Here is a 17,300-nt window from a genome sequence, read left to right on the forward strand (position 1 = left end):
GGCCAATGCAGGAGGACTGCTTGAACCCAGGAGTTCAAGACAAGCCTGGGCAACATAGCAAGACTCCATTCTACAAAAAATAAAAAAATCAGCCATGCATGGTGGCAAGCACCTATAGTCCCAGCTGTTCAGGAGGCTGAGGTGGGAGGGTCACTTAAGCCCCAGAGGTCAAGGCTGCAAGTGAGCTGTGATCATGCCATTGCACTCCAGCCTGGGTGATACAACAAGAATCTGTCTGAAAAAAAAAAAATTACCAAAAAAATAATAATAATAAAGTATGGTATATCGATACAATGGGACATTAGTGTTAAGAAGAAATAAGGTATGAAACTATGAAGATATATGGAGGTACCTTAAATCCATATTAGTAAGTGAGAAAAGCCAATGTGAAAGGCCACATACTATATGATTCCAAGTATATGATATTCTAGAAAAGGTAAAACTATGAAGGCAGTAAAGCAACCAGTGGTTGCCAAGAGTTGGGAGGGAGGTTGGAGGGAGGTGGAGAACAGGTGATTTTGAAGGCAGTGACATAATTTTGTATGATATTACAGTGGTGGATACCTGTAATTATACATTTGTCAAAAGCCATGGAATGTACAATACCAAGAGTAAACTCTAATGTAAACTATGGACTTTGGTGATAATGGATCGATGTTTGATCGTAACAAATGTTATCACTCAGATGAGGATGTCAATACAGAGGTTGTGCATGTGTGAGGAAAGGGTACATGGGAACTCTCTGTACTTTCCACTCCATTTTGCTGTGAACCCAAAATCGCTCTAAAAATAAAGTTTACTAATTAAAAAATATATATACTAGAAAGATCAATAATTCTGGAGAATAAAAGCCTCTCACAAAATTTGTCTCACTATTCATAAAAAATATGCACATGTGTAAGTCTGTAACCTTCCTTTCTCAAAAAATAGATGCTTCATATATCAGGCTTCTGTATATAATTTATAACGTGTATATAAATGTTAATTTATATTTACCTCAATTATTTATCTCTGCTCAAGTACATATTAATCAGTTACCATTATTAAATTAATTCAATGGAAGAAAATAAATAATGTGATGAACAGGATCACAAAGAGTTATAAATCAGAGATGAACACGAAGAGAAAGCATGCTAAGACAACAAAGAGAAAAGTAGGCTTTGAAGTGATGAAGAAAAGGGCAAAAAATGCACTGGGGTTCTGCATAAAGTGTGATTCAATTTAGATTTATATTCTGATTTACTTAAAGCAAGTGGGTGATAAAATGTTATAATTATGTTGGCAGAATGTTATCACATGTTCCTTTAAATAGTATATTCAGTCTAAACACACAAATAAGACATAAAAATCAGGCTGAACTGGAGAGCTACATGCTTTCCACAGTGTAACCACGGGCCAAATTTGCACCTCAGAAAATTATTGTACCCAAGAGGCAAAAAACATCATATGTGAACAATGGAGAAAACATCCACAAAGTGTAGGTACTAAGCTATGTATGACAAACGACAAAATTACACACATGGGTGAATTCATGGATCATCACAGTCCAACCTGTTTGCATTGGCTTGTTTAGACACCGCCTTCAATCTTTTCAAAGTTTTTCTAATATCATCAGCATCAGGGAAATGGTGATGACCTGCAGCCCCATAAGGAAATCCTGGACGAACTCCAGGCAGAATTCCTCTGTAGATAAATATGCACAGTGACTTTCATTACTATCTCAGAAGCAAAGCATAAGCAACTTCTGCAGAACATAGCCATACCTTTCTGGAAGACCTTGACCATATATTTCTCTTTTCCATTTAGCTTCATTAGCTTCTGCTCTTTGTTGCTGCATTTGGTCAAAAATGGCATGGTAATGTTCATACTGTCCTCGAGAAGAAAAAGATGATGGAGCTATAGTCCCTCCACTGCCAAGAAAAGGAGCCTAGGGATTAAACAAAGAGCTCTCACGTGTTTATCTTATAAGGCCTAACAGGCCTGTACTAGTCTCAAAAGAAAAAGTAAATTTCAATGCTTGACTTTTAAAAACTAATTACTTAATATGAACATACTAACAAACATAAAGCCTAAAGCAAAATGTTTTCCTATTATAACTATTAACAATCAAAAAGTAGTGTACTTTGTTATAATAAAGCATAATGTGACAAACAAAAACAGCAAAATGACACTAATTTCATGTAATTATGGAAAAATCTGGTCTTAATTAACAGGTTTTGAAATAAGCTTCCAATATACATTTCATGTAATTCTGTTCCATTGTTTATGTACAGCTTATGAGAGCCTGCTTTTATATAACACTCAGAATTATATTTAACAAAAACATCTGCATATGGCTTTTAATATACCCCAAATCCTTAAGTTCACCAAGCAGATATGAAGGTATAAACATTATTAAAACATGTTCCATATGTATATAAAAGAGGCAAAAAGTCATATCTATCTTTAGTTTTCAAGTAAGTTGGGAAAAATAGCACAAAACTAGAAAAACATTCAATTCTATGGTAAACAAGTGACAATAGAGAGATTCCAAAGTAGTAAGTACTGAGCAAATTCACAAAATAGTAAAAAAAAATCAACAGTAAAATCCTTATTTAGAAAAAAGGCCTTGGGGAGAGATAGTGTTTAATCTGGTCTTGATAGCAATGTAAGGAGAGTAAATATGAGCCAAGGCATTAAAGTAAAAATAATCAATGTATGTATATATTTAGGTATGGAAGGTGGAAGAGGAAGGAAGTATGATGACAAACAGAAGGAAGGCAAAGTATTAAGTATTAAGTTTGGCTATAAAAGCTTGGTATAGCTAAATACTAACTGCTGTCTGCCCTGGGTGTTTGTGTTCAAATAATAAATAACAATAGAAAGGATTTATAAAGTTTCTAGCAGCAGTAGTATACCAACAGAGTTTTAAAGGTCAGTAAGTCAATATTATGCATGGTAAGCAGAAATAAGAAAGTAAGGCAGAGGAATTAATTAGAAGGATGTTGCTGCCCTGACACCAAGCCAAGAAGCCTAGAAGTAAAGAAAGTCAATCAATGAAAAAGTAAATGCTGAAGGAAGTTTGGATTCTCTGCAGGAATGACAAAGGATAAAGGCAAAGACTTAAAGACTCAACCACAGAGACATAAGAACTCAACCGCATGGAAAACTCATGGTAAAAAATAAAGATGTCAGAAAAGGATAAAAGTAAATAAAAACTGTATAATGCTACAGAAGTCATGGTGAAAGAATTTCATTAAGAAGAAACCAATAACCTCAAATGCAAAGGTCAACTTATTTTAACTTTTCTTATCTTAAGACCACCAGATATGACTAAGGCTGAGTGGAAGCCTTTAAAAAAACCATTTTCTGAGTGTGTGAAGTGATGAGAACAGAAGCCACAACACTGAGCGTAAAAAAGGGAAAACCTCCAGGTGATAATATCTTAAGGAAAATGCCTGGTTAAAAAAAGAAACAAAGGCCAGGCATGGTGGCACATGCCTGTAATCCCAGCACTTTGGGAGGCTGAGGTGGGCGGATCTCTTGAGCTCAGGAGTTTGAGACTAGCCTGGGCAACTTGGCGAAACTACATCCCTGCAAATACAAAAAATTAGCCGGGCACAGTGGCATGTGTCTGTAGTCCCAACTACTTGGGAGGCTGAGATGGGAAGATCGCTTGAGCTCAGGAGGTCAAGGCTACAGTGAGTCATGATCCCACCACTGCACTCTAGCTTGGGTGACACAGAGAGATCCTGTCTCAAAAAATAAGTAAATAAATAAAATAATAATCAAAGAAACAAAGAAAAATCTCAGAATCCAATAAAAGAAACTTCAGTGTAACCCAATAAGACAAAATTTGTCTTAATATCTTGTCAGCTACACACTATTTTATGAGCAAGCATTATTTTAAAAAAATCAATACAAGATATATAGATAATTGATTAAAGATGTTCAAATAACAAGTGATGAAAATTGCTAGAACAGGGAACTCCATCAAGGTGGTCCTTACATACATCCTCAAAATGTACATCTGAAGTTAAGAATCAGAATTCTGTTATAAGGTGTTCATATTTCCTATGAAACTGGTTACTCTTTAGCCCAATGCTAGTATCATCTTGACTGAGTGCTCCATTTCTCTTTAGCAAAAACAAAAGTATGTAAACATCTCAGAAGATGCTCATACTCAAAATAATGTTGAAAATACTATATTAGAATACCGATGAAATATGTTTGTTTGAGACATAATTTATGTACAATAAAAATTCACCAATTATAAGCACAGGTTGAATTCTGACAAATGTAGACACTCACATAACCACTACCACAGTCAAAAGCATATCCATCACCCCAGAAAGTTCCCTTGTGTTCCTTTGCAGTAAATGCTCCCACTGTCAGCAACCACTGATCTGCTTTCCGTCACTACAGGTTGGATTTGCCTTTCCTATCATGTCATGTAAATGAAATCATAAATATGTACTCTTTTATCTGGTTTCTTTCACTCACAGGTTTTTAAGATTGATCCATGGTGTTGCATGTATAAACAGGCTATTCTTTTTACTGCCAAATGGTATTCCAATATATTTTCAAACAAGAGATACACCTCTTCCATATTATAATCACCATATAACCATAAATGTGGAATATATAATTTTTCTAAAAACACATTCATAACAGACACATTAAAAATGGATAAAACAAAGAAGGTCCAGATTTTGCAGATACTAAATAATCAAAAACATTTACATTGGATATTTATACTATGAATAATAATGCCTCTTATTTAGAAGTATATAATAATAGCATTAATTTTGAAATACTTCCTTTAGTTTTAGTTTTATCTTTCTTTTAGGGAATCTCCTTAATTTGATTCATATTATATTGAGCCTTCAGGTCCTTATCAACTATGTAGAAATCAAACAGCCTAACAAGCTAAAATATTTCAAACCCAATGAGGAATAAATATAGAAACTAACATAGAATTTCCTTTAAATCATGGAAAATAAAATGTTTTATTAATCTTCAATGAAAGCATTACAGAAGTTTATAAAGTGACGCAGAAATCTATTCAGCACATAGTATCTACTTGAAAATTGTCTCAGTTATTAAACATTAATAAAACTGATTAATACTGTATTAGACATCACAGGAAAAAGCACTTTATTATACAAAAGGGAGAAGAATAAATCATCAAAGCTTCAATGCTAATCATGGACTTGATAAAAAAAATGCTTGAGAAGATCTGAAGGCATACAAGTTGGTAAGCTTTCTCTTTCCAGTCAGCTAAGATGTGAGGTTAGTCATTTTAGAATGGACCAGATTCTAAGTCATTCCTGATCATTCAGGAGGTAATAAGTTCTATTTAAAGGTAAGATAAAATTATACTACTAAAAACACTGTATAATCTATATTAATACAAATTTGGAAAAAGTTACTCTTAATGAATTATTACTATGATATGAAGAACTTCTGCATCTCAAGAGACTGAAAAACTAATCTATAAATCCAGGGCAGAATGTATATGTCTAGATAAAACAAACTTTTATTCAAATTATAACTTTTGGGGGAAAAAAACAAGAATTACAATCGATCCAATTTGACAAGTATCTATTGTACATCTAAATATCAAGATTAATGGGTGTACATGAGTGAAACTTATAGTTTGAAGATGTATTGACTTACGCCGGGCACGGTGACTCACGCCTGTAATCCCAGCACTTTGGGAGGCCAAGGCGGGCAGGTCACCTGAGGTCGGGAGTTCGAGACCAGCCTGACCAACATGGAGAAACCCCGTCTCTACCAAAAATACAAAATTAGCTGGGCATGGTGGTGCATGCCTGTAATCCCAGCTACTCCAGAGGCTGAGGCAGGAGAATCGCTTGAACCCAGGAGGCAGAGGTTGCGGTGAGCCGAGATCGTGCCATCGCACTCCAGCCTGGGTAACAAGAGCGAAACTCTGTCTCAAAAAAAAAAAAGATGTACTGACTTACAGTTTATTCAGTGATACAAATTAGTGCATTCACCTTCTATTGCTGTATAACAAATTATCACAAATTTAGCAGCTTAAAACAATATCTATTTGTAATCTCAGTTCCCCTGGCTCAGGAATCTGGGTGCATTTAGCTAGGTCCCCTCCTCAGGATCTCACCAGGCAGAAATCAAGGTGTCAGCCAGGGTTACAATTCTCACCTGAGACTCGGGATCTCTTCCAAGTTAACTGGTTCTTGGCAGAATTAATTTCCTTGTGGCTGTATGACTAGGACCACAATTTTCTTGCTAGTTGCCCATCAGAGACCACTACTTGTAGAGGTCATCTCTACTGTTTTGCCACATGAATGTTTACTGTCTTCCAGGTGAGCAGAATTGTATCTTTCTAATTTCTTTTTCCCTTCCAGTCAGCTATGAAGGAGTCTTATATGTTAATGTAACCCCGGGAGGGACCATCCCATCACCACTTGCCATACAACACAACCTAATCAAGTGAGCTGCTATACCACAGTATTTACAGGTACCACTTATACTGTAGGGAATGGAATAATACAAGGTGTGTATACCAGGGGTCAAGAATCTTGGAGACCATCTTAGAATTCTACCAACTACAAATAGAGATATGTGTAGGATGCTGCATGAACAAAAGAAGAAGTACAAGATTCAGACTGGCAGAACAAAGAAAGGAAAGGGAAATTACTATAGAAGCCCTTGCCAGACAGGTTCCAGGCACTGTTCTCGGAAAAAAACCTTTTTTTCTTTTTTTTTTTTTTTTTTTAAATCAAGAAACCAAAGCTCAGAAAAGTTCAGCAATGTGCCCAAGGTTAAATAGCGTGGATCTACCCAGAAGGAATGTTCGGATTAACTCATCTAGGTAACTGGTTATTTAGCTAAACAGATGGAGGTGGGGGGTGAGGGTGAGGAGGGATGGAGAGTGCTATTAAGTAAAAGGAAACACAAGTGCAAAGACAAAGAGATTTGGCAGACTACATACAGTAATGGAACTACAAATAAGGTCTTCATTTCAGCATGAATAGAGCATAGAGTACGTGGTAGGGAATGGATGGAGATGAAGTTGGAGAGACAACAGGGATCAGATTAAGAAGTGTCTTCTGAGAACTTAATCTTCAAGGCTACATTAAATTACAGAATGATTTTAGGTTGCAGTGTCACGAATTGTGTATAATTTTTAAAAATTCCTCTGACAGGAATAATGTTATCATAGTCTTCACAAAAAACTTTTAAAGCAATTTTGAGTATAGTCACATAACAGCAATACAAGTTACATATCAGATACATGCAGGAAAGCTAAGTATTCATAATAAATGTTGAAGAATTCTAGATAAAAATTAATTGTACACTAAAGTAAGAAAATCCCAGGTACATGCATTTTAAAGAACAAGGTGGAACTGGAGGGAAAAATGGCAGTATAACCATATTGGTATAAAATGCCTACCTTTACTTCACCACTTCCACCAGCACTTAGGACATTTCTCCATCCTTGTTCCCTGGCCCTATTTATTCTTTCCAACTTTGGGGAAAAGAAATAAACAAAACACCATTTCAAGTATTTAATATAAAATACATGTAATACATTTAGCAATAAACTGAAAATCAGTGTATTCCTTAAGAAAAAAGTATATTTAATAGATTATCCTCTTACCCTTTCCTTTTCTTGCCTTTTCATTTGTTCAGCCTTCATTAAACTAATAATCTGTAACAATTTTAAAGACAAGCTTCTTACAACTCTTGAACCTATTATCACTTACAACTTGCCAAAGGTAGAAAAACAAGAGCAAAAAACTACCTGATCCTTTTGTTTCTTTTCTTTTTCAATAAATTCCAGCCTTCTCTTTCTTGCTGCTTCCTTAAATAAAAAAAAGAACATTTTAATCAATAATAATTCCTGTTTTTTCTAGTTTCATCAGGAAAGTAGTACACCAATGGCAGAGGTATGTTCAATGAGGTTTTTCTTTAAAAAAAGAAGTTACAGTTATTTGTTTGAAAGAAATAAGGAAAGGTTTGGAGGCTTTATAGTAAGATTCTGTTTCTTTTTTAAAATTATGTTTGCAAAGCTTTAAAATAACCAGATGTCTTTATACCTCAGACATTTTCCTCCTTTCTTCTCCAGTATTCACTCTCTTCTCTGGAGTTTGATGGGCCTGGACAAAAAGTAAAACTACAAATTAAATAAAGATTTTGAGGCACTTATTTGAAAATCCCAAATTTACAGAAATTTAAAATAAGAAAAAGGTAAAGTCAATACTTCCATAACTCTCTTCCAAATTACATTATCTTTAAAAAAAAAAAAATCATAGTCTTCGATATGCTGTTAAACAAAGAGAAACATTAGATTCAAAGAAACTGTGGAAAAGGGTCCTTCCCAAATCATCAACTAAACAGTTTTGTGTTCAGGTATGGATGTTTAAGTTTTCCAATATTATCATAGAATATCATTTGAAAAGCCCAATGATGGAGATAATTTTTTTTAAAAAATTAGTGACACAATATATATTCAGTATATAAAATTCAAACAAGATTAAAAATTTATGGTCTATTTTGCTCTCCACCTCCAGAGGTAACAGTAACCACTGTTAATATTTTCATTAGTGTCCTTTAGAGATTATTTTATGTACTTAGATATATATACAATTCAACTATATACATACAATAATTTTAGCTATGATTTTTACATACATGTAATATTAATGTGTTATTAGATGGAAAAATGACTAATTTTTAAAATTTCAATAGCTTTAGGGGTACAAGTGGTTTTTGGTTACATGGGTGAAATGCATAATGGTATATATTAGATATTTACATTTCTTCTTTTATATACTGTTTACCTAACTTTGGGGTTGTTAATGGAATCATACAATATATATTCTTTTGTATCTTGCTTTTGCTCAACACCGTTTTCAAGGTTCACTCACGTTATTATTTATATCTGCATCTGTTTTCTCCATGGATATGTAGCATTCTATTAATTTTGATTCCTTTCTTTCACAATTATCTTATACTTTACTCATTAGGTCTATTCTAAAGTATTTGGGGGCGGGGCTGCTGTGGTAGCTCACACCTGTAATCCTAGCACTTTGGGAGGCCAAGACAGGAGGACTGCTTGAGCCTAGGAGTCTGAGACCAGCCTGGATAACATAGTGAGTCCCCATCTCTACAAAAAATTTTAAAAATTAGCCAGGCATGTGGCCCGCACCTGTTGTCCCAGCTACTCAGGAGGCTGAGGTGGAAGGATTTCTTGAGCCCAGGAGGTAGAGGCTACCGTGAGCCATGATCACATCACTATACTCCAGCCTGACAGAGCGAGATCCTGTCTCAAAAAAAAAATAAAAAATAAAAAAATCAAGTATCTGGGGGGGTTTGTGGGTATTTCTTTCCATTTATTTTCTAATCATTTATTTTTTACATGTTGCCCTTCCATCAGGCCACTTTATTTAATTTATTAATAGTTCAATGCTGCTTCACCAAGATTTTCTAGGTAGGTAATCATATCAAATGTAAATATGATATGTCTATGTTTTCTCTCCTCTTCCAATATTTACATTTCTTTCTTTTTAATTGCTCTAGCTAGAACCTCTGGCAAAATTAAACGACGGCAATGACAGCAAATCCCGGTTTCTTGTTCCTGACTTTAATGATAATGCTTCCGATGTTTCATCATTATGTATAAAGCCTGCCATAGGTTTCAGGTATGTATACATACTGTATTAGAACTTATCTTCTGTTTCTTGAATCAAACTTTTAAAAACAAAAGTTAGTGTTAAGTTTCACCAAATTTTCAGCATCTACAGAGATGATTTTTATATGGTTTTCTTCTCTAATCTGCTAATGTAGTAAAATTACAGTAATTGGTTTTCTACTGTTGAAACGTCCCTGTATTGCTGTAATAAATCCTATTTGATAATTATTAATTTTTTTGATAAACTGCTGCCTGATTTCCCCCTTTTTAAGTCCTTTTCTTTTTTCCAGGATTTCTGCATGTGTTCTTACAAGTGATCTACAGTTTTGTTTTACCCTGTGTTAACTACACAATTTTGTAATCAAGGTTAAGCCTAATGCATGACCAATTTTTCAAACAATTCTAAATACAATTCCATATACCAAAAAAGATAAAAATGTATAGAACAGTTTAAGTTATTCTATCATGTACCAGTGTTTATATATTTTTCAGCCACCTTAGAAAAAATGATTTTAAAAGCATACTGTACAATTTTTCACCTACACTGGATTTTGATACAAAGGAAAGCAGACATTACTTAAAAAAATTACTTGGGAAAAAATATTTTGATGGTCATTTACATTATTAGTAAAATAATCCAGCATTTGATTATATCATTAAAAGTTGTCTCTACTAACAATTCCATTTTAACACAGCTATATTTTAACATAAGTCATTGGTATAAAATTAGTTTTATATATTATCCTTTGCTTCAGTTTTCTAAATTATGTAGAATGACCATAACAGATAGGCACTAAAATTCTAACCCCGAAAAGCAAATTCAAAATATTACAAAATAAACATGACCCTCACATCATTTTTGAAATAAATGTCTCACAATATATTAAAAAATTAGAAAGGCATACAAAAATTTACTTTCACACTGAAAACAATTCAAAGGGATAACATTTCTGCTTTAGAAAGCAATGGTATAATTTAAACTGCATATTTCTTTCTAATGAAACACAACTATTTTACTTCAATGAATATATTACTGAGTATGAGCCCAGGAAAATGCTGATATTTAAAATATGTTAATACCACCCAATGGGTTAATAAACTTATAAATGATAATAATGAATCTTTTGTAATGTGCTTTGGCATTTTAATTAAATGATCATAAACCAATTTTATTGGTATGTTATAACTCAAGGCTATAGCAACAATGTGATAAGCGGTACTAAATCTCACACTTGATTCCACTCTTATGATTAACTAAAGAATGCATTTACTCTCTGACAAAATAACCCAAGCAGTGGGTTCTTAGAACTATCCCACGCCTTCACTGTATTATTAGTTCCTAACTCCTGACCTCTAATTTTGGCTAGTTATTTCAATTCAGCTCTTATTTAAGCTAACCATTTACGTTACCACTTTACCCCAGAAAAGACACTAGAGTTGATGAGATAAAAATAATGCTGAAACATTTAAAGAACATTAGCTTTCAAACTTTTTCTAAAGGCGACCCACAATAAGAAATATATTTCCTATCTGGACTCAGTGAAGATATATACACACCCCTAAGTTTCATAAAATACCTTCACTATGTATAGCAGACCCTGCTACTTTCTTTCACTTGAAACAAACAAACAAAAAATTCCCTGCTCTTTGCCCACTAGAATGTTTTTGCCACCACTAATGGATGGCAACCCCTTGTTTTAAAATATTTATGAGAGATCTCTGGGGGCACTACAGTTGAAGTACAAGAAATAAAAATTGTAGATAATGCTCCTCATAGTATCATTACAAAAACATAGTTAACATTTCAAGGTATGTTGTATGTATACAGAATTTAAACAGTGGGGAGTGTTATCCAGAAGCTTTGTAAAAATACATATTCCTTCCAAACAAATGAATATTTGGCAATAAAAAGAAAATGAAGTACTGACACATGCTACAACATAGGTCAACTGTGAAAACATTATGCTGAGTTAAAGAAGCCAGTCACAAAAGACCACATACTATATGATTCCATTTACATAAAATGTTCAGATGAAGCAAATCTGTATAGAGACAGAAAGCAGATCAGAGGCTGCCTATGGCTGCGGGGTTGGGGGAAGAATGGGGAGTGGCTGCTAATGAAAAAAGGATTTCCTTTGGGGTGATAAAAATGTTCTAAAATTGATTGTGCAGATCGTTATGCAACTCTATAAATACATAAAACCATTTAATTGAAAACTTTTAATGAGTGAATTACATATAGTATGGGAACTATATCTCAATAAAGCTATTTTTTAGAAATACATATCCCAAGGGTTGCTAAATCATAATCTTTGGACATAGAGCCCTACATTCTATATTTTGACATGTTGCACAGGTTAAATTTAGTAGCCAGTCTAGCACCATTCTCAAAATTTGTGAACTACAACACCAAACAAGCAATTTAAAAACATTAATACAGCAACTCAATATAAATAACTGGATTATATATATATATATATTACACAATAGTGTGGAATAAGAAGAGAATGTTTACATATTCATATACTCCTGGGTAAGTTACATGAAGGTAAAGATTGCATTCATCTTCTAATGGTCCATATTGCCTTACATATAAGATATTCAAATATTTATGAAATGAAAATACTAAACTGTTCCTCTAAGATCACACAGGTATTTTCAGAACACTATTTCTATAGTGAAGAGAATAATATGAAACACAAAACATCCACACTGAGAGAACTGTTTGTGTTCTTTTTAAAAATCACAGCCGAAGTACTGAAGTATAATATAATATATTCAAGGAGCTCCCTCTGGTGGCTTAATGGCCACTCCTTTGCTTTAAGAGAGCCTTTAAAAAAAAACTGACTGTTACAGGAGCTGGAGCAAAGAAAAGTCTTACGATACATGAATATTTTGTGGACAGGTTGAATAATAACAACTTAATGCACATTAGCTTAAATTTGTGCAATTAAAACATGACAGTATCTTGAGTGGTTAAAGTTTCCTTTTTCAGGCTTGAAGTTAAAAATTCTAACGAGCCATTGTGAATTTCAACCTAAAAGATGCTTTAATTTCCAGGGGCAAAAGAAATCTTTTAAAAAAATGAGATAATAAAATCAAGGGAAAGGCTGTGTGTGGTGGCTCACGCCTGTAATCTCAGCACTTTGGGAGGCCGAGGTGGGTGGATCACTTGAGCCCAGGAGTTTGACAACAGCTTGAACAACATGGCAAGACCCCGTCTCTACAAAAATTACAAAAAATAGCTGGGTGTGGTAGTATGCACACGCAGTCCCAGCTACTTGAGAGGCTGAGGTGACTGCTTGAGCCTGGGAGGTGGAGGTTGTAGTGAGCCAAGATTGCACCACTGCACTACGGCTTGAGTGCAGTGCAGGCCCTGTCTCAAAAAAAAAGAAAAAAAATCAAGGGAAAAGCCTATTTTTACAATCATGCAAAAATCATGTTTAAAATACTTCAGAAATCTGGGGTTTATTTTAATTCTTTTAATTGTTAGAAGATTTGAAAAACTTTCCACACAATTGATTGCCGCTTCTTTTTTTTTTCTACTTACTTTTTCTTTGCTTCAAATGTTGTTTTTCTTTCATTGTGGTAAAATACATAAAACAAAATTTATCATTTTAACCATTTTTAAGTGTGCAGTTCTTTGGCATTAAATACTTTCACATTGTTGTTCACAGAAACTTAGTTTTAAGTGAAAAAAAAAAAATTTTTTTTTTTTTTTGAGACAGAGTCTCACTCTGTCACCCAGGTTGGAGTATAATGGCACGATCTCTGCTCACTGCAATCTCCACCACCCGGGTTCAAGTGATTCTTCTGCCTCAGTCTCGCAAGTAGCCGGATTACAAGCACATGTCACCATGCCTGGCTAATTTTTGTATTTTTACTAGAGACGGGGTTTTGCCATGTTGGTTAGGCAGGTCTCCTGACCTCAAGTGATCCAACCGCCTCGGCCTCCCAAAGTGCCGGGATTATAGGCATGAGGCACTGTGCTCAGCCAGTGAAATGTTTTTAAAATAAGCTATATAATACTTCAAGTGCTGATTATTATTTAGTTCTCAATGGTCTAACTCAGACCATACTTATCTGCCTAATGAAGTTTGAGGGCAATGACTCTGCCTGAAATTCAAAACATTTATAACTACCATCTGAATCATTTGCCTATGATTCAGAATATTTGATAATAGAGATATTATTCAGAATATTATCAACTGAAATCTGAAAATTCCAGAGCATGCTGTTTTTATATACTGAATATTAATTGAATATAAGGAAAACATTAAGAAAACCAATACATTACTTGAATCCCATCAGTCATATGAAGAAACAGATTATACACTTGGCTATAATCCTGCTCAAACACTACGGACTTTCTATGATATCATTTATCCAGATTCACCAACAGTTCTGATCTCTCCATTCAGTCAGGCTGATACATGGCCAAGAGATAAGGCAACTCGCTTCTACAAGTCCACTCAAGAGTGTATTCCTTACAGACATAATGACATAAAGATACAAACACCCCCAACTTCCCATCTCTCTCTACCCCCACAATGGTAGTTTTATTCCCTGGGAAGACAGAGAGCTCTATATGTATATATTCCAAACATTAAAATGGATTACATTTGTAAACCATTTAGAACAAATAAACATCTTAAAAATGGTCCATGAAATAAATTTACTTTGAATTCATATTTCACTGAACTCCATTCGAAAACATAAAACATATTTCCAAAGAAATTTTGATCCAGGGCACATTTTTTTAAAACAGGACATTTATAAGAATCCAACCAACCTAACTGATTTCATATCAATGAAATACAATACAACCACTGATAATCACAAGTAAAAATATACAAAAAGTATATATAACACTAAGTAAAAACACCAGAACACAAAATTACCTATAAACTTTCTGAGCTATATTAAAAATACAGGCAATATATATTTCAATATAAATAGGAAGGCCCTCAGGACGTGGTGGCTCACACCTGTAATCCTAACACTTTGGGAGGCTGAGGCGGGTGGATCACTTGAGGTCAGGAGTTCAAGGCCAGCCTGGCCAACATGGTGAAACCTCAACTCTACTTAAAATACAAAAAAATTAGCCCGGCATGGTGGCACATGCCTGTAATCCCAGCTACTCAGGAGGCTGAGGCAGAAGAATTGCCTGTATCTGGGAGGCGGAGGTTGCAGTGAGCCAAGATCATGCCATTGCACTCCAGCCTGGGGGACAAGAGCAAAACTCCATCTCAAAAAAAAAAAAAACCCAAAAAACAAAAAGGAAGGCCCACAACAAAATTAAGTAACATTAAATGCAGTATGTAAATACTGGGGATATGATTTATTCTTTTATTATATAAAACTCTAAAAAGCACACTAAAAATTATAGCAAGTTTATTAAAATACATACTTCACAGAAAAAAATTACAAAGTTATACCACTCAAATTACTTCAAAGAACCAAATAACTTTAATAGAAATCAAGTCTCTATTTCAAGAATTAGATATGTATGTACAGAATCAATTTCAAATGTTCTAGAGCTTCTTGTTCATTACCTCAACCTGAAGTAGGTTTTTTACATTAAATTTTATTTTTAAAAATGGATACATAATAATTGTACATATTTATCGGATAGATGTGATATTCTGACACATGCATACAATGTGTAATGATCAAATAAGAGTAACTGGGATATCCATCACCTCAGTAGTTACTTTTAATCATTAAGAATAAAAGCTTAGCCTGGTTGTGGTGGCTCACACCTGTAATCCCAGAAGTTTGGGAGGCCGAGGTGGGTGGATCACTTGAGGCCAGGAACTATTTGCCAGGAACTAGTGGACAACAACAACAAAAATCCCTACCCTCATGAATTTCTGCATTGAAATGGAGGAAACCGGTAATAAACTAATTGAAAATAGATTAGAAAGGGATAACATTGTGGAGAAAAACAGAACAAAGTAGACTAGAAATATGGGGATGGTGCAGAGGGATGGTTTTTACTTGATATAGTGTGATCAAGAAAGGCTCTATTCATAAAGCAAGTTTTGAGCACAGACCTCAAAGAAAAGACAGCAGCAAGTACAAACTCATTTTTGCAGGTAAGTACTTGGCAGGTTTAAGGGTAACAGGTTTGGCAAGGCTGTACTGGGACTAGCAAGGGAAGAGTAGCAAATGAGGCTTGGAAAGGTAATGAGGCTGTCGGGGGCTTCATAGACAGTTGTAAAGACTGGCTTTTTTTTTTCTTTTTCGAGACCAAGTCTCACTCTGTCGCCAGGCTGGAGGGCAGTGGTGCGATCTCGGCTCACTGCAACCTCTGCCTCCCGGGTTCAAGCAATTCTCCTCCCTCAGCCTCCTGAGCAGCTGGGATCACAGGCGCACATCACCATGGACAGCTAATTTTTTTTTGTATTTTTAGTAGAGAAGGAGTTTCACCATGTTGGCCACGATGGTCTCAATCTCTTGACCTTGTGAGATCAAGGTCAAGAGACCCGCCTCCCAAAGTGCTGGGATTACAGGCATGAGCCACCGGGCCCGGCCAACCGTGGCTTTTACTGAGTGGGATGAAAAGCCACTGAAAAGTTTCAAGCAGGAGAGTGTAACGATCTGACTTCCATCATAAAAGGAACATTTGGGCTGCTCACATGAGAACAGACTAAGAGGGTAAGTCTGAAAGCAGTTAGACTAATTAGGAGATTAATATTATAACCCTGGTGGAAAGTGAGGGTGGCTAGGACTAATATGGTGGTAAAAATAATGAGAAGTAGTCAGACCATGAATATATTTTGAAGTCACGATTGACAGGATACAACATAGAAAGAGCAGTCAATAACGACTCCAATATGGAAGATGAGAACAAATGGAAGGGCAGAGTTCCCATTTACTGAAATAAGTAAGATCAATTTGCAGAGAAATCAAGAGTTCATTTTTATATATGTTAATTCTGAGATGTCTATTAGAAACACAACTGGAGATGTTAAGACAGATATCAGTCTCAAGTTCAGGAAAGGGGTCCAATTTGAGAGTCAGCTTATAGATGTTATCCACTAGAAAGTTCATATGGATACAAAAGAGAAGATATCTGAGGCCTCAGACCTTGAGCACCTCAGCATTTAAAAGCCCTAGAGGCGAGGAGGAACTTGCAAAGGAGGCTGAGAAGCAGCAGTCAATGAGGTAGAAAGAAAACCAGAAGAATGTAATACCAGAGACTCAAATGAAGAAAATATTTCAAGAAGGAGGAGGCAATCAAATGAGTCAAAAACTGAGGTCAAGGAAGAAGAAAAGTGACCCATGGATTTAATAATATAGATGTCAGGAGCCATTTCACAACAGCTGTTTCATAACAGCTGTGACAACGAAAGCCATGAGTGAAGTGGGTTCAAAATGAAATGAACTGGAGACAGTATAGACAATCTTTTGGGAGAGCTTTATTGTTAAAGGGACCAGAAATATAGAGGTAGTTGGAAGGACATAAGGGAAAGTTCCTTTTTAAAAAGACTTAAGATGTAGGATATTTGTTTGCTAACGTGAATGATTTAGCAGAGAGAAAAAAGTATAATGATGCAGGAGAGAGTGCAAAGTCCTTTAGCAGGCAAAAAAGAATCACAGTATGCAAATGGTTGAGTTGACCCTAGCTGGGAAC

At 35.0% G+C, this 17,300-nt stretch overlaps 1 protein-coding gene across 7 annotated transcripts in view; it reads right to left on the reverse strand.

Moving 5' to 3' along the window:
* The window catches only part of NEK1 (NIMA related kinase 1), a 220,009-nt gene that overhangs the window by 162,796 nt on the left and 39,913 nt on the right, over positions 1–17,300 (reverse strand). For all 7 annotated transcript variants that reach the window (XM_003257955.4, XM_012508232.2, XM_030816320.1 and 4 more), the window contains 6 exons: positions 8,067–8,126; positions 7,772–7,831; positions 7,628–7,678; positions 7,421–7,495; positions 1,764–1,927; positions 1,552–1,683 (listed from right to left, as the gene is read on the reverse strand). In XM_003257955.4, the coding sequence (XP_003258003.2) occupies positions 1,552–1,683; positions 1,764–1,927; positions 7,421–7,495; positions 7,628–7,678; positions 7,772–7,831; positions 8,067–8,126 (542 nt within the window). The remainder of the gene's footprint in view (positions 1–1,551; positions 1,684–1,763; positions 1,928–7,420; positions 7,496–7,627; positions 7,679–7,771; positions 7,832–8,066; positions 8,127–17,300) is intronic.

Source organism: Nomascus leucogenys, chromosome 7b, assembly GCF_006542625.1.
Source record: "Nomascus leucogenys isolate Asia chromosome 7b, Asia_NLE_v1, whole genome shotgun sequence".
Classification (NCBI taxonomy): domain Eukaryota; kingdom Metazoa; phylum Chordata; class Mammalia; order Primates; family Hylobatidae; genus Nomascus; species Nomascus leucogenys.